The 22,875-nt window shown below is 36.7% G+C and overlaps 1 protein-coding gene across 18 annotated transcripts in view; it reads left to right on the top strand.

Annotated features, from left to right (window-relative positions):
* The window catches only part of DLG2 (discs large MAGUK scaffold protein 2), a 1,545,411-nt gene that overhangs the window by 1,048,778 nt on the left and 473,758 nt on the right, over positions 1-22,875 (top strand). For all 18 annotated transcript variants that reach the window (XM_004763483.3, XM_045071283.1, XM_004763486.3 and 15 more), the window contains one exon: positions 15,168-15,304. In XM_004763483.3, the coding sequence (XP_004763540.1) occupies positions 15,168-15,304 (137 nt within the window). The remainder of the gene's footprint in view (positions 1-15,167; positions 15,305-22,875) is intronic.

Below are 22,875 nucleotides of genomic sequence, written 5' to 3'. Positions count from 1 at the left end.
AATGATTACTGCAGGAAGTTTAGTTAACATCCATCATCTTATTTAGATAAAGAAAAAACAAACAAACAAACAAAAAACCTTGTTTTCCCTTGTGATGAAAACTTAGGATATGCTCTCTTAAGAACTTTTCCTATATATCATACAATAATGTTAACTATAATCACCATGGTGTACATTACATTACATCCCTTGTACTTAATTATCTTGGAACTGTAAGTTTTTACCTTTTGATCACCTTCCTCCAATTAACCCTCCATCAAACCCCCTGCCTCTGGTAACCATAAACCTATATCTTTTTCTATGTGTTTTGTTTTTTCAGATTCCACATAAAAGTAAGATAACATGGTATTTGTCTTTCTCTAACTTATTTCACCTAGCATAATATCCTCAAGGTTTTTCATGTTGTTGCAAATGACAGAATTTCACCATTTTTGCATGGTTGAATAATATTTAATGGCTATATAATATTCCATTTAATATATATAATATATATCCACTATATTATCACTATATATACCACCAGTTCTTTAGTTATTCACCATCACTAACCACTTAAATTGTTTCCATATCTTAGCTAATTTTAAATAATGCTGCTATGAACATGGGGGTGGCAGCTATCTTTTTGAGTTAGTGTTTTTATGGGCATATTCCCAGAAGTGGAATTATTGGATGAAATGATAGTTCTTATTTTTTTTTTTGAGGATTCTCCTTACTATTTTTCATACTATCTGTACCAATTTAAAATCCTACCAAGAGCGTACAGAGATTCCCTTTGCTCCACATCCTTGTGAGCATTTGTTATCTCTTGTCTTTTGGTGATGGCCATTCTAAAAGGTATGAGATGATACCTTATTGTGGTTTTAGTTTGCATTTCCCTAAGAACCGATGTGGAGTATCCTTTCATATATATCTTCTTGGTCATCAGTATATCTTCTTTGGGAAAATGTTTATGCAGGTCTTTTACCCATTTTTAATTAGATTGGATTTATCTCTAGGATCTCAATTCTGTTCCATTAATTTGTTTTTCTGTTTTTATGCCAGTACCATACTGTTTAATTACTACAACTGTAGAGAATAGCTTGAAATCAGGAAGCATGATGCCTCTTGGTTTGCTCTTCTCCTTAAAGAGATTCAAATATATAACAGGATTTTTCTGTGAAGATTAAATCTATTTGCATGAAAGTATAAGATTAAAAGCAAAGGCACATGCTGCATGCTTTATACAACTGGATATGTAACACAGAGTAGATTGTTGTAAAGAGTAGAGGACTTGATATAAGAGATATTTAGCTTCAGTGAAACAGATTTTATGACAAAGTAAAGGTACTCTAGTTCAATTGTTGTATAATTGAAGATGTTAGCACTTGTCATATATAATGTAATAAGGCAAACTCTTTTACTCAGTGGTTCCAAAGATTTTTTTTTTTTTTTGGCACATCTGAAATCATACAATAAACACTGGAAATACTGATGAGCCACTTTTTAAATCTGAGTGATAGGAAGCCCTTTATTGTTTCATAGTGAGCAAAATGTCCTTGCAAAAAGAGGTACTTGTGTAATTATTTCAATTACATAACTCTTACTCTTTCCTAGGACCCAAGCTGAATCTAGATTTTCCAATTATCTCTTTTACAAAGAGCCCCCTAAGGATGATCAAATGCAATAGTGAAGCCAGACATTGGCTGAAAATGTCCATTTGAAATCTTTGGTGAATTATGATATGCTTATAAATGAATTTATAAATTTAGGGTTAGCTCTTTAGATTCTTAGCAGGCTACAAATGCCTGTTGATGTTAAATTTTATAATTCAAAGTTTGGTTTTATGAGTAGGTTGTGACAAACAGGGAATGGGAAGAGGGAACAAGAAAAAAGCTAGTATGTTTCAAACTAGATCATAAACACAAGATTAAGAAAAAAAGCTTCCCCAAAATACATTTTAATGAGTGATAACTGAACATAGTAAAGAAAAAAAAGACCAAAATCTGGCAAGAAAACAAATTAACAGTTTATCCTAAAAAACAGAACATCCCCCAACCACTTAGAATATAGTTGAACGTATTTTCAAGCAACAGCTGTGACTAATGAGGAAAATTCAGGAGAGATCAAACTTACACATGTCATTCAGGAATTGAAACTCCTCAAAGACTTTCCATTACTGCGAATACAGTGTCCAGAATTTTTTTTCTTTTTTTTTTTTTTTTTTTTTTTTGAGAGAAAAAGATGGAGAGAGAGCGCACAAGAGAGCCGGGGGGAGGGACAGAGGGCAGACTCTCTGCAGAGCGTGGAGTCCATCTCAGGACCCACGAGATCCTGAGCTGAGTTGAAATCAAGAGTCCAACATTTAAACCAGCTGAGCCCCCAGACACACACTCCCCCAGGGTCCAGACATCTTAACACAGCACCTCTGATCCTGTATAGGTCTCTGTCTCACCAGGGTCTCTTCTCAGTATCTTCTCCTAACCCATTTGCTCCTTTGACTGTAATGATCAGAGCTGCATGTACTTTTCTATAAGCTACTCCCTCCCTCTGGTTAGAGTTCCTCTCACTGCCTCTCTTCTTCCAGCCATTTAACAGGACTCAGCTCAGCTACCATTGTCCCCAAAAAGTTTTCCCTGACTTTACTATCTGCCATTCCTCTAAAGCACTGGTTTATGCTCTGTTTACTTGTCATTCCTTCCATCCTGGTCTGTGAGCTCCTTGGGGATGGGAACTGTGTGCTCTTCATAGTTATCTTTCCCAGTGCCAGTGTCCTGAGTTGAATTGGGTCCTAAAAGATTTTGAAATCTTAGCTGCCAGTACCTGGGAATATGACCTTAACAGAAAATCGGGTTTTTGATGATGATCAAGTTGAAATGAGGTCATTATGGTGGGCCCCCATCCAATATAACTAATATCCTTATAAAAAGAGGAAAGTTGTACACAGAGACATACACACACGGGAAACATCATATGAAGAAGACAGATTTAGGGAATGTATCCACCAACAAACCACCAGTAGCTAGGAGAGAGCCAGGAAGCAGATTTTTCTCCATAGCCCTCAAGAGGAATTGCCCCTGCTGATGCCTTGATCTTCACTTCCGGCCTGCAGTGTTGTCAGACAATAAATATCTGTTAAGTCACACAGTGTGTACCACTTCTTTCCGGCAGCCCTAGAAAACTCAAACAGGTTGGAAATGAATTTTTTCAGTTCAGAATGAATGAAATAACTCACCAGTTTATTTTATCAGCCTGAACCCTTTCCTGCATAGTTTATTATTTTTATGGAAAAAAGGATTCAGTGATCTTTATTTAATTCACTAATTGATTTTATTTTTTTAAGGTTGCTTTTTTTAAAGGATTTTATTTATTTACTTACTTATTTGAGAGTGAGAGAGAGCATGAGAGGGAAGAAGGTCATAAGGAGAAGCAGAGTACCCATGGAGCTGGGAGCCCAGTGTGGGACTTGATTCCGGGACGCCACGATCATGACCTGAGCTGAAGGCAGTCGCTCAACCAACTGAGCCACCCAGGTGCCCTCACTAATTGATTTTAAACATTAGCTTTGGAGTATCTACTTTATTTATAACATGCCTGGAAAAATATAAACAAAAGCAATATTATTCTCTCTACCATCAAAATGGTAACAACTGTCAACATGTGGGTGGGAAATGAAAATTTTTTTACACCAGAGCTGACAGGTGGTAAGTACTACAGCACTTGCTTATGGCAGATACCTTCTCTGGTTGTTTGGTGTCCATGTTACATCAGCTATTCACTGTTAAAAATATCAAAGCTTACAGAGTGCCTGGATTAAGCATCTGCCTTTGGCTCAGGTCATGATTCCAGGGTCCTGGGATTAAACCTTACTTCTGACTACCTCCTCAGCAGGGAACCTGCTTTTCCCCTCTCCTCCCTGCCCCTGCTCTTCATTACTACCTCTGTCTCTCTCTCTAAAATAAATAAATAAAATATTTAAAAAATAATAATAAAATCGGGTGCCTGGGTGGCTCAGTGGGTTAAAGCCTCTGCCTTCAGCTCTGGTCATGATCTCAGGGTCCTGGGATTGAGCTCCACATCAGGCTTTCTGCTCAGGAGGGAGCCTGCTTCCCCCTCTCTCTGCCTGCCTCTCTGCCTTCTTGTGATCTCTGTCAAATAAATACATAAAATCTTAAAAAAAATTAAAATAAAATAAAAACAAAAATAATAATAATAATAATAATAAAATAAATGTAAAAACTTCCTATAAATAACTATAATTCAATGTGGAAAGTAATGTGTCATTGGAAGATAATATTATCTATGGTCATGGAGAGAGCTTACTTTTAATTTAAAGGAGTGGGGATTAGGAAGGACTTTGCAGAGAAAGGGCTACTGGATAAAAGACTTCATGGATGGAAATATAAGACCCACCCAGTTATCCTTCAGATTTTTCAGTCTGCTTTCCCCAGCAACAGCCCTGCCAGCTGGGACACTCCCATCAATCTTCAACATGCGAGATAATTTTCACAGCTCTTAAATAATCTGTTATTCTGGTGACTTTTATTCAGAAGTCAATGTTAATGACCTTGGTTTGCAGTGGCAGCTAGAATTAACCTGGGAAAACCACCCAGACAGATATAGTTGATAGGCTGAGGTAATGCCCCTAACATTTAGGTTGTATTTCAATGATGGGAGCATGAGGATATTCCATTTCAAGTACAATAAAACAGACTGTAAACCAGTAAGAAAGCATCTAATTGCATTCTGTCATACCATCCCATGAGCAGTCAGCTGTGATCGGAGCAGGTTATTTCATCTGTAAGGATGAAAGCAGGTTAGTGCTGATCATTCTTGGAGTTAATAAAGAGTAAATATGTCTCTCATTTTTATTTTTTTCCATTGTTCCTTTAAACATAATAAACACAGATGTACTCTCCATTAATTCTTTAGCATACGACATGGTTGTTAGCATGCTAAAAATACTCAATATGAATTATTCTGGTACCTCTTTTTTTCTTGAGCTAAAGCTGTTAATGTGAGAGGCTTTACATTTAAAATTATGCCTATGCCATGTAATCATTGGTCTTTGAACAATTCAGTCATTAAACGATTTATTGTGCAATTACTATATGCCAGCCCTATGCTCAACATGGTCTACTTTATATAATTCTTGCTTTCTAGGATCATATAATTTAGTTGGAGAGAGAAGATCAATGCACAAAAAAAGATTATTTTGTAAAGTTATTTAATCTAACTGCTTACACTTTCTGTGCTTATATTCAGACTGCTAAGAATTGCTAAAGGAAAAAATATATGTATTAAAATAGTGCGATCATTAATTCATAGTAACTCAACCCTAACAAGACAATCAGCAGTTCCTTGCCACTTTTCTGTATTTCTCTAATCAATTGTTCCTTCTATTTTCTAGAAGAGCCATTTCAAATTTCTGTACTTTCTTCAAATCTCTAACCTCACTCCCTCCTTCTTGACTAATAAACCCCAATTTCTCATTATCAGAGTAAATTGAAGATGAAAACTTCTTTAGTGTCCTGCCTTTAAACCTATAATCTTAACTTTTACATCATCCTTTTCTTCTTCCCTTCTAATTCAGTGGAGAAGTGCCCTGTTTTCTCTAGTCATTAATTTATCCCAAACTATTTATTAAGTTCAGTTCAGGTGCTGAGCATACATTGGTGAGAACAAAAGTTACAGTTTCTCCCCAGAGCTTGTATTTTGCCCAAGACTACTTTTGCTCTCACCTGAACTATTTTCAGTATCTCAAATAGGCCATGTTTTCTTTAACTCTGGGTCCTTGAATGCATGTTTCCCTCTGCAGAGATGTTCTCTCCACCAAATCTTTTTTTTTTTTTTTTTTAAACCCTGGGTCACTTTCATCTTCCAGGTCTCAGAACCTACAATTAGTCTTCTCTGACACCCCTCCCCAACCCAAGATAAGCAACCCACCTCTGAGTGCCTACAGGCCTTGTTCCTCTCCTATCAACACTTAAACCGCTGAGCTTTTATTGTCTCTTTTCTTGTTCAACCCTCCACTAGAAAAGAACCATAGATCTCTGATTGACTCATGTGACCCCCATGTTTGGACTAGTGCTTGGCACATGAGTAATCAATAAGTGTGTGTTGAATGAGTTAGCTCATTCTGTTTAAATGGAAGTGGAAAGGCTGATATAGATAACTGGTTCTACTGGAGTTCGGCTTAGAAATGAACTACCGTAATGGGTTTGAGTTGTCAAAGACTTGAGTGTTCTTGAAAATTAAGGTTGGAAAGGCATTCCAGATGTGGGGAAGAGGCTTAACAATAAAAACAAACAAACAAACAAACAAACACTACAGGAAGATCAGCTTGCATGGGGGGAAGCTTAGTAGCCGAGAAGTAAGAAATAGTGAGAAAAGGGTATATAGAATTCTTATAGAAAATAACCAGTAATGAATAATTTCAAATAACAGAGAAACATGATGAACATAGAATTTCAGGGAAAAAAATAACCTGGAATATATTTGCCAAACAGATTGGAGAATCAGGTAGGGAAAAATGGGAATCAGGGAATGTGGTCATGAGACTTCATGATTAGCTAAACACTTGATTTACTGAAATAGTCATAGAGAGGGAGTTTTACATTGACATTTATATTTATATTTATATTCACAGTGGCTTCTGATAAAACATAATAACAACTACTATATTAAACTTTATTACAAAAAAAAAATCTTCCAATAACTCTCTGCCAGATATCGTAAGAATCCCTAGGATCTGGTGGTGAATAAGTATGATGCCAAACATTAAAGAGCTTCTAGTTTAATCTGAAATATTAGTCTCATTAGAAAACACAGAAGGTAGGAAAGGAGGCCAGTTTCGAAGGGAGGTTATAAGTGCATTTTTTCAAGCTTTTGAGTTGAAGGTGACAAATCAGCTCCCAGCAGTGATGGAGATAGTACAGGAAGTGTAGATACTTATCAACCTAGCAGTGATAATTGAAACAAGAAATGGATTCTCCATGAGAAAGAGATTATAGATAGAATAAGATTCTGTGGAGTACGTTTTGGAGAATAACTCTTATTCTAGAGAAATGGCCATCAAAGTTAGCATGCAGCCCTGGGGTTTCTGGTTTAGGATATCTGCCATGGGCCCCAAATTTTGTAAATCCAACAAGCTCCCACATATTAATACCACTGGTGTGAGGATCTCATTCTGGGAATCAGTGTTTTAGAGCCATTAAACAAAGTTAAATAAAACAACAAAAGTATCAAGAGAAATAAAGAAGAAACAGGGCAGTCTAATGTGTGTGTAACAATGAAAAAGCAGTAGTAATGCTCTATGTAATACAGAAAGAGCAAATCAGAATTTTGCAGGCCTTTTTTTTCTTTTTTTTTTTAATTTTAAGATTATATTTATTTATTTATTTGTTTGACACAGAGAGAGAGTGAGAGAGAGAGAACATAAGCAGGGAGAGTGGAAGAGGGAGAAGGAAGCTTCCTGCTGAGAAGGGAGCCCAACTCAGGCCTCAATCCCAGGGCTCTGAGAGCATGACTTGAGCTGAAGGCAGACGCATAATGACTGAGCCACCCAGGCGGAAATTCTGGATGACTGGCTAGGCTCTTTGCCTGCTGGAAATGGTACATAGTTACCTCACTCACGTTCATTATAGGAGAGGACAACCTATATACATTTGTACATCCATACATGCATACATACATACAAAAGAGTTCCATTGCAAAGAACAAGAGACAAATAGGCAAACACTCCGACTATAAAGACTGGATGCTGTATTAGTTTACTGTGGCTGCTGTAACAAATGACCACAAACTGTGCGGCTTGAAAAAACAGAAATTTATCCTCTCAAAGTTCTGGAGCCTGGAAGTCTGGTGTCAGCAAGATTTATCCTTTCAGAGAGCTCTGAATGTTTGTTTCATGTCTCTCTTTTAATGTTTGGCAGTTGCTGGCAATCCTTGGCATTTTTTGGTTTCTAACTGCATCACCACAACCTCTGCCTTTGTTGTCACCTGCACTATTCCCCGTGTGCCTGTGTTTCTATGCCTAAATTTTCTCTTCTTACTAGAAAAGTATATTCAGAATAATCCCATCTTAAATTGATTGTATCTTCAAAGACCCTGTTTCCAAATAAAGTCACATTCAAAGGCACGAGAGCTTAGGAGCTTAGCAAATCTTTTGATGGAACATAACTGAACTGAGCAGATGCCACGTGAAATTGTGGTATATGGAGCAAGATGGGTTAAGATTGAGAAAGGTGTGTGGGATGAGAAGATAGTAATGTGAAACGGTATAAAGGAAAACCACTAAATTGGAGTTGGGAAGACAGAAGGGGAGCTCCCTCATTCCCTATCTGTTACCATCAATTGCAGACCCAATAGGAAAGACATACCTTGCGAGTCCTTAGGACTTCAGCTATTACTTCACCACCCCAGTAGAAGCAATAAATGTTTCCCTCTTCACCCTGACAACAACCCAGCCAATGAGAGACTCGCAATTCAGCCAGCAAAAAGCCACTATACTCCCAGTTTACTGGAGTAGACTTTTTGTTTATAACAGCCCTTCCAACTTTCTCTTTTCCTCCATAAAAGAGTGCTTCTCTTCTTTGCTGTCCAGTATTGCCTATAATTTTACTATAGCTTGCTTGTTCCAAATTGTAATTTTCTTCTGTTGCCAAGTAAGCTCAGTTTTTGCTGATAAAATGACTGGCAGTCTTATTTTTAAGGTTAACATTAACCATAGGTAACTGTTTAAAAGCTTCAGCTCTTAACAGAGAAGAGGCTGGGACAAGTTCAAAAAAAGATATTTTCAGGATAGGACAGAGGCATGGTCAAAGCCAGAGAAGAAAAGCACTGCAGGTAAGAGATTTACTATTTTAGAGAGGGAAGAAAAGAAATAATGAGTGAAGTTCTGGAGTGGAAGGGAAGGTTTAGGCTTAGAAAAAAATGAATGAAGAAAGCAATAAGACATAGGGACTTTTTACAATAATAGTCATTAAAGTGATGTGTTAGAAGAATGAGTAGATATTATGAGGTACATTGAGAAAAAGTTTGGAACATTGTGATAAGTTAATTGGGTGATCTGGGAGACATTTTTTTTCTTTTTTTAAAAGATTTATTTATTTGAGAGAGAGAGTAGGGGGAGGAGCAGAGAGAGAGTCCCAAGCAAACTCTGTGTGGAGTACAGAGCCCAATTTGGGGCTGCATCCTACCCATCACACCCTGACCAGGACCAGAGAGGAAACCTAGTGAATCGCTCAGAAGTCTGCATTACCCAGGTGCCACCATGAGAGAGTTTTAGGATTGCGCATGCTTAGCTAGGGCTGTGGGAAATTTTTTTTTTTTTTTTTTTTAGATTTTATTTATTTAGTTAGTTAGAGAGCACACATGTGCATGTGAGGGGGGTGGGGGGCAGAGGTCAAGGGATCATCTCCCGCGGACTCCATGCTGAGTGGAGAACCGCCTCAGGGCTCAAACTCCTGACCCTGAGGTAAGACTTGAGCCAGAAGCAAGAGTGGGATCCCTGACTGACTGAGCCACCTAGGCACGCCCCCGTGCCATGGGAATTTTAAAATGAACCCCTTCTTTAAACCCCAAACTTTGTCTTTTGGACCCAGGGAGAATCCAGAGAGTAAGTAAATAAAGTTTTGGCTTTTAATTAACCATACCAACAGTGCCCCGTGAGATTAATTAGTCTTTCAAATTAAAACGAAAAGTGCATTTCTGGTGTTTTTTAAGCAAAGTTTTCTGTCTGGAGAGGAAGAGATGTCAGTCAGCTCTCTGTGTGGGCCAGACTCACAGGTAAAGTTTTGTGTGTTGTTTTTTTAACTGAATCGTATTTACATGAGGTTAAATTGCCTGCACCAGTGGGTGTTTTCTAAAACAGGGCTGGCCAGGGGTTGGGCTGGATTCTGGTTCCTGTAGTAAAAACATGTAGTCAGAGTGTAGAGAATACCACTAGTGTTTTCTGTAAAGCATAAAACGCCTTACCTCACGGATCCTAGATCAATTCTGACAGAAGCAGCCTGCTTAATAATAACGAATTGTTTGGAGAAGCCCCAAATGTGTTCTCTTAGGAAAGTCACATAAAATGTAATTGAACCATTATTGAATGGTTATAAGACATCATGGGGCTTTGTTCTTTACACCCACAAAAAATATATGGGAACACTGTAATCATACGACTCTTTTAAGCATTTGAGTTTTTATTCTGAGCTTCTCGAGCACAATATCAGTCTATGCTGCCAAGATTTTTTGCTTTTATTTCCCCACCTCTCTGTAACACCTTCTCCTCACCATAGGCAAGCAACAAGGGGAAAGGGTGAACTGTGAACTGTTCCTTCTCCTGTTCTATTTTATAGGATGAAGAAAAGGTTTTGTGTGGAAAAAGTTATAAGGTTTTAACAAGGTTCAGATATTCCTTTCCTTATGTCTGCATGTTCTGTGTTTACCTGAGAAATTTCAGTTTGCGGAGATGCAAGAAATACAGAAAGAGGAACCCAGCTTTGTGCAATAGAGCTAATCCTGAAATTGTTTGCTTGTCACATGCTTGTCAAACACATCAGTTTTTAATTGCTTCAGGAATTAGGTGTTTAATTTTCACCTGTTTTTTTGTTTTGTTTTGTTTTTTTGTTTTTTTCTTACTAGGTTACCAAAACAGCCACTGATTTTACTTCCCTTTGCAATTTTAGTATTTATATTTTTCTGTGTCAGCTTTGTTTCTTACTGGTACTGCATAGACATGTTTAGGACTATTCTTAATAGTCAACATTCTACAGTAGGTTGTATTAGGGTCAGTGTTTTGCTGAGACCCACCAACTCTTTTCACTGTGTTTTATAATTGATTAGTCCGCCATCACCTGATGGTCCAGAGCCCTTTCTTCCTCCCACCCCCACCCCCAAGGCCTCTTTTCTCTTCTCTTTTCTTCTCTTCTCTTCTTTTCTTTTCTTTTTAAGATTATTTATTTGAGAGAAAGCAAGAGAGCAGGCCAGGCAGAGGGGGAACAGGCAGAGAGAGAAAGATAAGCAGACTCCCTGCTGAGCTGAGTTTGGAAGGAGGGGGCAGAGAGCTCACCAAGCCATTTCTTATTCATAAACACTTCTTTTCAAAATGATGATCAGTTCTCTAAATTAGTCACTTCCATAAAAGCAGTGTTTTTGTTATTTGTAAGGCTTCTTACCTTTAAATCATAATACTCATCGTATTTATCCCATTGAGGACCATTCTGGCTTGTCATAAGTACATGTTTTGAGTTTTTGCCAAGCATTTCTGTCTGAATTTCCAGCCTGATGAAGCTGGGATTTTATGAGCATCGTGTAATGTACATCAGGGCAGCTGACTCTTCAGTCTTTTAGTCACGAGGAATCCGGAGGATGTGTTGGTTTGAAAGGTGCTTTCCCTGTTATCGATTCTAGCTTAAACTTCAAGACTCAGCCCAAGTGCTAAACCTTCTGTTGGTTCTTCTCCTCAGAGGAAGTCATGCTTCCCTCTAGGCTGACATAACATTATAGGACTCATTCTAGCGGGTTAAATCATGTCAAGGTGTTTAGGTATCGGTTTCTCAAGACAGCTTGAGAGCTTACTGACAGCAGAGAATTCTTACTTATCAAGCATCTGGTATGTGCTAATTACTATAGAACATGGATATACGTACTCCCTTATCCCAGATGAGACAATTGTGGCTCCAAATGACAGAGTCAGTAGATGGAGGAACCAGGACATGAAGCTGACTCTGCTTTAGCCCCGTTGCTGCCCAGTGGTTGGCATAATCTCTGTGTAGACTGAGGACAGAGATCAGAGTTGACCCAAGGCCAGTAATGCCTCATCCAGTTAGTCACTCCAACTAACAGTGCTCACTTTTTCAGCAGCCCCTCATTCATTAAACCTCAAGCTTCCTCTTTAAGGAGAAGTTTTCTCAGAGGTCTGTGACTTTCTCCATCCTCTTGAATTCATTTGTTCATTCATTGTTCATTCATCCCTTGAATAATTAGGTCGTTATATGACGGCTTTGTTCTGTTGCTCAGCAGAAAATGATGCATATCCCTGGTATCATGGACTTCATATTTTCATATGAAAATATGAAATGATATGAAAATATGACTCCATATTTTCATATCATTTTTATTGTCTCTTCAAAGAGACAATAAAATAAAATACATGAGTGACTTATATGTTAAGAGAAAATAAGTGCTAAGGTAAAATGAAAAGTAGCTTGAGATAAGGAAGTGGGATGTATGGTTAGGAGCCAGTGTTTAAAAGGAAGTCAGACTCAGGCTCCTAGAGAAATTAAGATTTGAACAAAACCCTGAAGGATAGAAATTCCAGATAGAGGAAACAGCTAGATTAAATGCCCTAAGGTAGGAGTATGTCCACTGTGTTCTAGAAGTATCAAGACTGCAGCTGTGTCTCAAATGGAATGAAGAGGGGGAATATTACATAATAAGGGAATAGAGTGGTCCTAGAATGTATGCAGCCCACCGCTGCTTTAACAAAATATATCCGGAGAATACCCAGTGCCTCCAAACTAATCATTCTGGATTGCCCACATTTGTCTTCATTGGGTAGTCTTCCCAAAATCAATGGCCCTGTCTGGGTTTAGAACATTGCCTCAGCCAGGTTCAACCACACTCCCTTGTATTTCTGTAGTGTTTTGGTCAATTCTTATACATTATATTGACCACAGTTGACAACAACTGGTTATATGATTCATAATAGGTGCTCAAGAGATGTTCATTGAATGGATGGATGCATGAGTGAATCAATGAATGAGAACAGATTTAGTCTTAAAACACAGATGGATGCTCCCACCTATAAATAAATTTGTGTTCTAGCTGTAGAGATAAGCTACATATTTACTTATGTTAAATGAAACTTCTGGAATATGGCTGAGTGTTGATTAAATGCTGATTACTTTTCAACGTATCCATGTTCCATCCAAGAGAAATCAGGGACAATTTTCAATTCTGTACCATCAGAGGGTTCTTACTAAAAATAGCTTGTTTCGCCTTGAGCAGAGTCACTAGTTTTTAACCTAATCTCTGGGGGAAAAATTATTTCCTTTATAGCTGATATATTTATGTCTATAGTATAGTGATTTCATTGTCTTGGTACAGACTTCAACTTCAAATGTCAACTACATAGTTATTCCCTTTGTTGGGCTTAACCTTATTTACAGTGGTAATTTGTTTCCTTAGCTCTTCTGTAACTCAGTCAGTCTGTGGCATTTACTATTATTATAGTGGATGTAAATCAGAGTCCCTGGATTTGTTTTAACCTTTTCTTTCCACAGTTTGGAATGTGGGTCTGAAACTTTTGTAAATCTATTTTTTTAATTCCCCTATAATCATATATAAATGTAAAACAACAGTTTTGAAAAGCATGAGCTGATATGCATCATAAATTTCATAGGAAAAGCCAATTGAGAGCATTTTATTTACTCTTGGTCATCTTTTGCTCGATAAGCAAATTCTTTAAATTTGAGACAGATAGATACATTTATAGATCTATGGGATGTCAAAACATCAATAAAGAATAATTACCCACTTTAGTAGAATATTAGATAACAATTATTTTAATTGTCCTATCAATTTAAATCCATTTTGCATTTTTAACAACTATTATAGTTAATTTAACAGAAAAATTATTTTATTTCAAATGTAATTTCAGAGGTGTAACTTTATAATTTACTATGCCATTATTTTTCCATTATCTAATCACTTAGGCCATTAAAAGCCCCATTCAATATTTAATCAATAAAAGCATAGTGAAATGGAGCTTTTTTTTTTTTTTAAAGATTTTATTTATTTATTTGACAGAGAGAGATCACAAGTAGGCAGAGAGGCAGGCAGAGAGAGAGGAGGAAGCAGGCTCCCTGCTGAGCAGAGAGCCGGCGTGGGACTCAATCCCATGACCCTGGGATCATGACCTGAGCCGAGGGCAGTGGCTTAACCCACTGAGCCACCCAGGCGCCCTAAAATGGAGCTTTTTTTAAGTGTTTTTCATTATTGTCATATAAAGTGCCAAAAATTTTTGTGATTGTTTTATCACAAAACAGGTTTTTTTTTTTTTTTAAATACGAGATAACATAGTGGGTAGTTTGTTTAAAAAAAAAAATTCTTCAGCTACATAAGTCATAGAAATTTCGTATGCCTTTAGTACAAATTCTTCGATTTATATTTATCTTTCTGAATAATTTCTATGGTAATAATTATAGTTTTGAATTTCAATGAATATATAGGCTACAGGTATTATATCGAATGTATATTCAATCATATCCTGAAAAAGACCTTTTTATTTTTTCACACAAAAGAGTCTATCACTCGTTCTTTGAAAGTGCCCCCATAATGGTTTTTAATAACTTCTTATCCTTCCATAGTTTAATATAAACAAAGTTTTGTAAGCTATGGTACAGTATAAATTTGTCTCTCAAAATAGAAAATTTCCATGTTTAAAATTTGGCATTCTGGGATTTGTTATAAAACTAATAAAGGTAAAATACTATTTCTTGTGTCTTTAGACTGTGTACAGGGATGATTCATTTCTCATGTGTTACTACCTCACTAGCACTTAATATGTGTGAGGAAATATGAAAATATGACAAGGTGGCTAGAGAAACAAACAAGGACAAGCATCTAGTTTCTTTTTGCCTTCTCTCTGAAATTATTACATAAATATCTCATGGATCTTCCTTGTGGCTCTCGTCTGAGAATTTGTGGAATTTTCTAACAGCTGTACTTTTAATCCTGAAATGTCAAGAGTATCTAGGTCTCTACCCAAATGATTTGCAATTCTTCTCTGTGCTAGGAGAATAACAACAAAGACAAGCTCATCAATTCCACATGAGCAGGGCTGAACTTGTGCTTTGCCTGCCTCACTGAGGATTCTTCCACATCCTTTTGCCATATCCCTATTTGGCCAATCACCCATTATCTGCTAATTAGCTAGGGAGCAACAGTTAGGTGGACAGTCTTGAAATATAACAAAACTAATGGCCATATAGGCTTGACTTCAAGAGCTTTGCCTCGTTAGCATTAATCAACAAACCGTCAAATACTTAACAAAATCGATTGAAGTAGAATCATTACCGTTAATTATTACTGTTGTAATAAACTGAGGATTAATTTTTTTTAGCCTGCTTAAATATGGCTAATTGCATTTTCTTAAACAACAACAACAACGAAACTTTTCTTTTCCTTTCCCATAGGTTTAGGCTTCAGTATTGCAGGAGGTGTGGGGAACCAGCACATTCCTGGAGACAACAGCATTTATGTAACTAAAATTATAGATGGAGGAGCTGCACAAAAAGATGGAAGGTTGCAAGTAGGAGACAGACTGCTAATGGTAAGTGTGACTCATGCAAAACTATGTGTGTATTTATAAAGCTCTTGTTTCCCAGTGTATGACTGTCTCAGTTCAGGCTGTCATAACAAAATACCATAGACTAAGTGGCTTACACAACAAAAATTTATTTTCTTGGAGTTCTGGAAGCTGGGAAGTTCAAGGTCAAGGTTCTTTCTCATTCAGTTCCTGGTGAGATCTCTCTTCCTGGCTTGCAATCAGCCCTATTATTGTTGTGTCCTCACATGGCCTTCCACCTGTGCTTGGGCTGCAAGAAAGAGATCTCTCTCTTCTTATTGAAGCCACCGGTCAGTCCCATTGGATTAGGACTTCACCCTTAACTCATTAATTGATAACTTTAATTACCTCCTAAGGAATCTTTCTGTAAGTATAGTCATATTGGGTGGTGGAACTTCAGCCATTAAATTCCTAATAGTGATCACGAGCAGAAATGGAAAAAAAGGAAGAGCAGATTTTGTGGTGGGAGATTTCAGAAGTTCATGTACAATCGTATCTGTTTGTTGACATTTTAAAAACAAATCTGAATTTTCACTAGTTTTCACAGATAGAACAAGACACGGATTGTTATTTTTCCAAGATAACCTATTAGCCCAAGAGAGTGTTACTTGCCTACTGTTAGTAAGGTGGGCTTTGCGCAACAAAGTGTTCTCTGTGTTCTCTGATTTTTTAATATGTACATTTCTGTGTCTCTCTGTGGTCCCTTGTTGAACCAGTGTAGACAGTATAAACAGCCCCTGATTTACCAGAATTCATAATCTAAGTTCTGTCACATGTGTAAACGTATCTTTCCCCCCACCCCAATCAGATAGGGTTAAGGCTATTTTATTTACCAGCTGCCTACATGCTTCAGGACCCTGGGCAATGAGTAACACCAACACACAGCTGCCCTTCCTAAGCCATGGAGTTCTAGGATAAACTAAAGCAAAATTAAGGCATGACATAAGCAGTACAAATTTGGAATTGCACTTAATAAAACTACTTTATCTCTATTTACTATTTTATACCAAACCTACAAGATAATAAATACTGAAAATTAATAAAAGAGAGCTCTGAAGAGAAGTGTATTATGTCTGCCCTTGTAAAACATGGCCTCTAATCTCTGCAAGGAGCCATTATCTGTAGCACAAGTGAGGATTGTTAGGAAAAGGTCAATTTATATCCTCAACAGAATAGTAATTTCTGTGACATGTGCAAGCTTCAGAGGTTGAATCTCAGTGCATTGTGCCCACTTCCCTGGGCTTTAGACAGCTTGTCCTTGGTCCCATTCATCTAGTTTCATAGTTGTAAATGATCTTGGTATTGAATTACCTAAGTAAACCTTTATAATAATCTTGATAACTAATATTTATTTGGCATTTGCTACATTCCATGGATTATTAAAAGTGCTTTTTTGTAATGAATTTATTTCTCACAACAAGCTGTTTTATATAAGCAAAGAGGAACTGAGGTATAGAGAGGTTTATTAACTTGGCCACAGTGATATAGTTAACAGTAGACAGAACTGGATTTCAAATCCAGGAACTGAGGCTTATAAGCACAAAGCATGATCTTTCATTTGTTTCTAGAATTTGCCAGTCAAATCTTTCCTTCATTTCTTTAGTTACCATTCATTCATTCATTCATTCATTCATTCCTTTATTTAGCAAGTTATATAATAAACACCTACCATGTCCAAGGCAATAACCACTACTCAGGAAGTAACTCTGTCAGGAAAAAATTTATGATCATACTGGATGGGCAAAAAATGTGGCATTTATGACTTGAGTCAAAGTGGCAATGAAGAGTGTGGGCCTCTTTACCACCTGAAGTTTTTCTCTTTCTTTCTTTCTACCATTTTACTGTAGTATAGTTGACATATAAACAGCTTTACATATTTAATACATATAGCTCCATGGGTTTGGGTATTAAATATATACCCAAGAAACCATCACCGTTATTAAGGCTTTAAATATATTCATCATTTTCCAAAGTTTCTTCTCACCCCTATTGTTATTGTTTTTATTATTTTGTGCTTGTGTGTGGTGAGAACAATTAACATAAGATCTACCCTTTTGGTAAATTTTAAGTATGCAATATGCTTTTATTAGCAGTAGGCCCTATACTATGCAAGAGAACTACTATTTTCATTCTTGAGACATTCTGCATTTTTTTTTTATGTTGTTGGCTGTTTTTTGTGTTTTCTGATTTTTTTTTTTTGCCTTGGATGTAAAAGTTGTTTTATAATTTTGTGTCTTCTGAACCAGAAAAGTATTATTGAGGTATAAGATCTAACAATGTCTCTCAAGAATATAGACTTCATTGTTAGTTGACTTAGGAATAAAATACACCATGATATCCATCTTTTACATTGCATGAAATTGAAAAAGCTGAAGAGGACATTTTCATTCTAAATTAATGGTTATCACATTTGACCTTTGGCTCATTGTTCTGTAAAGGTTTGGTTGTAGACAACTCTTTTGCCATTTCTTTAGTGGCTGCTGTTGTAATATCAAGCTAGATGTTGTGTGTTGATTGATTGCTTGAAGTTCCATTTAAGTTCCTAGCTTTATTTTAAAATTCTTTAAAATAAATAAATAAATAAAACCCTCAAAGTCTAAATAATTCTGTCAAAGGATTATCCAGCACCATGCTATTGTTCCATTACCATTTTCTTGATATTCATTGTACATGTAATGATTTCAAAAATAGCCGAGACAAATCTTTAACTATTCTGAGTTTTAAAGCCTGTTTAAAAAAAAAAAAAAAAAGAACCTTCAACAATAATAGGTCTCTCCTCTCTTATGTAAGGAAAACATAATTAGTACTTCCAAGGCAACTGCCAAACTAAATCTGGAAATGAAAGAAAATGATTCATTTTATAATATTCTGAAAGAAAAATAATGCTGAGGAAAAGAATAAAAAAAAATCACGGAAGCCACCCCGAAGGACCAATTATCTTGCTTCAACCCAACAATATTTATTAATGCTCTCCTTCTGTCATTCCTTTCCCCTTCCTTTTCTCTTTATTACCCTACATTCACATCATCTTTATCTTTCTCCTCTTCCACTCTCCTCCCCCAAAGGAAGTACAAATAATTTAGATTCCGTGATTTACCAGCTGTACCACACTGTATATTTTTCTCCAAATAGCTATTCTCCTTTCTAAAGCAATTTGCACCACTCCCTCCTCTCACTCCTTAGGAAAATTTCTCCCATATGTTACTCATTCATAGTTCTTTAAGCAAACTGGCCTAAAATGAAACTCTGTTCATTTCCTCATACCATATATGTTGGGTCCTTTTTTCCCCCCTAAGTACTTCTTATAACTCAGAATTGAAAAGTATCTCTCTTACATGTTATCTTATTCCAACTCATTTGGTACATCAGAATCCACAGAAAAACAAGGTGAAGTAGTCCCTCACCTCTGCGAGAACACACGAAGGGTGGAGAATTTAATGCCTCCTGGAAGCTACCCATTAGATCCTAGCTATCCTTAGATTTGTTTTTTCTTAAAATTATACCAAAACACATGTCCCTCTACATTTCTTGCTTTATTCACAGCTCTGTCCCTTGGAGACAGAAAGGTAAAGATTAATTCTACATTTGTTTGAAAACTTACATCTTGCCACTTTTTTTACTTCTCAGCCTTTAAGATGTTTTATACATTTTCTCTCACTTTTGAAGTCAGTTTTACCACACAGCCACTTATCTTCTCTAAATAGATTACCCTTTTAAGAAAACTTTTGATTCCTTAGAATGTTATTCCCCCATTTTTAAAACCACAGGCAATATTGTTGCATCTGACCTTTACATTTATTCTATAATAAGGAAAAAATTACTCTACCTATCACTTCTGCACTAAGACTCTTAGCGTTTCAAATAAAACGACTTTAATGTCAGTCTTCTCTGATGTTTCCTCGTGTGCTCAGATGCATGGTATTTGTTCTCTTTACCAAAATAATATATACATTTTTAATTCTCCTGCTGCTTGGCACTTATTATCATTCACTAGAATTTTGGTTTTTTATTTTGTCAAATGCCAATGACATCTGATTTTTATGGACTATACCAGTGGTTAGTGTTGTGATCTCAGACTAAACACAGTAACTCCTGGCCTTTGATTTCTTGAGACAGAGGGTTAGAAGTTAACAGTATTAATAATTTTAAAATTCATTCATATATTTTTACACACTGGTTTTTATGAAGCCCTACCAAGATGATACAGGGGGCCACATATATTATGGAGAAGTGATCATTTTCTTCATCTTTTTTCTACACAATACCAGAAAATTTGAATCCAGGGTCATCTGACTGTCTTTTCTACAGCAATGATGTGAGCTGTTACTTGTTGAACACTATAATCTTCAAACAGACTTCATTATGCAACACTTTGCTTAAAGTGAACAAAGGAGCTTAAAGCACCTAGAACTAGTGTTCAGGGGAGTAGACTGGATGTGCTGTGTGAGAGTGACTTTTTGTTTATTTTATTTTTTAATTTTTTATTACGTTTATTTTTTTATTTATTTTTATTATGTTTATTATGTTTATTTTATTACGTTATTACATTTTATTACAGATAGCCAGCATATAGTACATTAGTTTTTAATATAGTGTTTAACAATTCATTTGTTGCTTATAACAACTAGTGCTCATCACAACATGTCCCTCCTTAATACCCATCTCCTGACACCCTCCCTCTGTAACCCTCACTTTGGTTCCCTGAGTCCACAGTCTCTCATGGTTTGGCCCCCTCTCTGATTCTTTTCATTCAGTTTTCCCTCCATTCCCCTGCGGTCCTCCATGCTATTCCTTATGTTCTGGGTGTGAATGAAACCGTATGATAATTGCCTTGACCTATGTCACTTAGCCTAACCCCCTCTAGTTCTCACCCATGTCAATGCAAATGGTAGGTATTCATTCTTTCTGATGGCTGAGTAATATTCCATTGTATATATGAACCACATCTTCTTTATTGATTCATCTGTTGAAGGGCATCTCTGCTCTTTCCACAGTCTGGCTGTTGTGGACACTGCTACTATGAACATTGGAGTGCATGTGCCCCTTCTTTTTCCTACATCAGTATCTTTAGGGTAAATATCTAGTAGTGTAATCACTAGGTCATAGGGTAGCTCTATTTTTAGCATCTTCAGGAAACTTCACACTGTTTTCCAGAATATCTGTACCAGCTACAGGAAGGAAGGTTTTATAACCCATCAACAGTGGAAGGAAGGTTCCCCTTTCTCCACACTGTCACCAATACTTGTTTCCTGTCTTGTTAATCTTGGCCATTCTGACCGGTGTAAAGTGACTCTTATTTTTATTTCAAAATTAATATGCTATGGTAAGGACATTAAGTGGATTTAGGGAATGTGAGTGGAAACAATACAATTTTCTGAACAAGTATTAGTTGTGAGCACTTATTAAATTAAATCTTTTTGGTGATTTACAAAACTGCCTAGCTTCACCCAAATATTAATAAGAAAATCACCTTGAAGGCAGGGCAGATATGTAAGAATTTCTGAATAATGAACAGGACTGAAAGCACTTGAATTTGTTAGACTGACCTTAGACGAGAACTGAAATGGGTAACGTTCTCTGCCCATGGCTCTTCCCCGTGGAAGAGTGCAGCTTGCACACAGTCCTCACTCTATCCCCTGAGAGATGGAGAGGGCAGCCAGTACTGTTACTCTTTCTTTCCAGAAGAGAAAGTTGGAGCTTAGAGATCACAAAGGGATTTCCAATAGGACATAACTAATAAATTGTGAAATCAGATTCAGACCCAGATGTCAATGTCCTAGTGCCACATTCCCTCCACCAGTTTATGCAGCCCTTCTGATTCTTAATCCTGCTCTCATATTTCAATCACGTGGTAAATTTTTGATCACTCTGGATGCACCCTGAAGAATCAAATGAGAATCTTGGAGGTAGGCACCACGCTTCCTTTTCAAAGAAATCATTTTAAGTCTCCCAGGTGATTCCGATGTGTAGTCAGGTTAAGAACCACAGTCCTACACTGATCTAATCACATTCTAGCCTGTTCTGCTGCTGCTCTAGTGCTTCTCCTGAAGGTGACTTTGGGGCTAACATTCTTTCTATCAAGCCAGTACAGTATCATTTAGCATTTTCCAACAATGGGCTGACCACATTTAGAAATACTTCACCCCTCACACTTTCTCCCCTGTAATTAGAGTACTTTCTGAAACACAAGGGGGAAAAACCTGGATAATAATTTCTTGGACTCAGTTGTAATTTTTTTCAAATGTAATAAAATCAAAATGCAGTGCAGTTGCAATGACATATCTTATTTGAGGGTTAAAACCTCCCATTATGTTGTTTTCTATTTTTTTTGCTTATATTTGGTTTAACACTGGCTATAGAATTCGCTCTCTATATATTAATTTAATATTAAGTTAATATATATAGATGCCTACTACAGAGCAGTGGTTTCAAAATTATTTCCATCTGTAAAACACAAAAAAATTGCCTCATATATATATATTGTATATATACATATATATAGTTCCCTATTTTATATTGCATACATATATCACTATTCTAATACATGATATACATTTTAAAACATACATTAAAAAATAGGAAGATGATAATTAGTGTGATAAATATTAATAGAAGTTCAGATACAAAATTCTTCCTGTGTTCAGTGGATTGCCCTGCGGTTCATATCATATTGTCCATGTTGGTGACCACTGCTATAGAGGACACTGGAAAAGTCAATCAAAACGTCATTGTTATTTGCTCTGTCTATATGTAGAATAAAAAGTTAAGAAATTCATCAACAATTAATGGAGGAGAAAGAAATTCACACTGTTGGAGTTTTGATCGTGTCCTTGATATTCTGATGTGACCCATTACTCCCATTCTCTACCAACCTTTCATCCTTATATCCCATGCCTGCCACAGAGTGAGTGTCCTATAAACGTGTGTTGTTTGTTGAATGACCTTCATTTCTTATCCTTTCTGACTCAACACAAATGTAACCTAGAAACTCAACACAAATTCCTCCTTTGTCTTATAAATTAGGGATTTTTTTTAAAGATTTTATTTACTTATTTGACAGAGATCACAAGTAGGCAGAGAGGCAAGCAGAGAGAGAGGAGGAAGCAGGCTCCCTGCTGAGCAGAGAGCCCGATGTGGGGCTCCATCCCAGGACCCTGGGATCATGACCCGAGCTGAAGGCAGAGGCTTTAAACCACCGAGCCACCCAGGCACCCCATAAATTAGGGAATTTTGATAGCTTTTCCTTGGAATGTTACTTTTTTAAAAATTTAACTTAATTTTTTTCAGTGATCCATAATTCATTGTACATGGAATGTTACTTTTAACTTATTTATCTAATTGTTTCAACATTTATGAAGTGCCTACTACTTATGGTACATCAGTTGGAGGATTACAAAGATGAAAACACTCTAATTAGGGTAAATGGGTGAATGGTGAATGAGATACCAGTTTCTAGTTAAGGAATAAGTAAGCTGGGGAGGGGTGGATAAAAGGTATAGTATAAAGAATATAGTCAGTGGTACTGTAATAGTGTTGCATAGTGACAGATGGTAGCT

This window comes from Mustela putorius, unplaced genomic scaffold (assembly GCF_011764305.1).
Source record: "Mustela putorius furo isolate JIRA1106 unplaced genomic scaffold, ASM1176430v1.1 tig00003987_pilon_pilon_pilon, whole genome shotgun sequence".
Taxonomy (NCBI): domain Eukaryota; kingdom Metazoa; phylum Chordata; class Mammalia; order Carnivora; family Mustelidae; genus Mustela; species Mustela putorius.
This window is presented reverse-complemented; position numbering and strand designations above follow the sequence as displayed.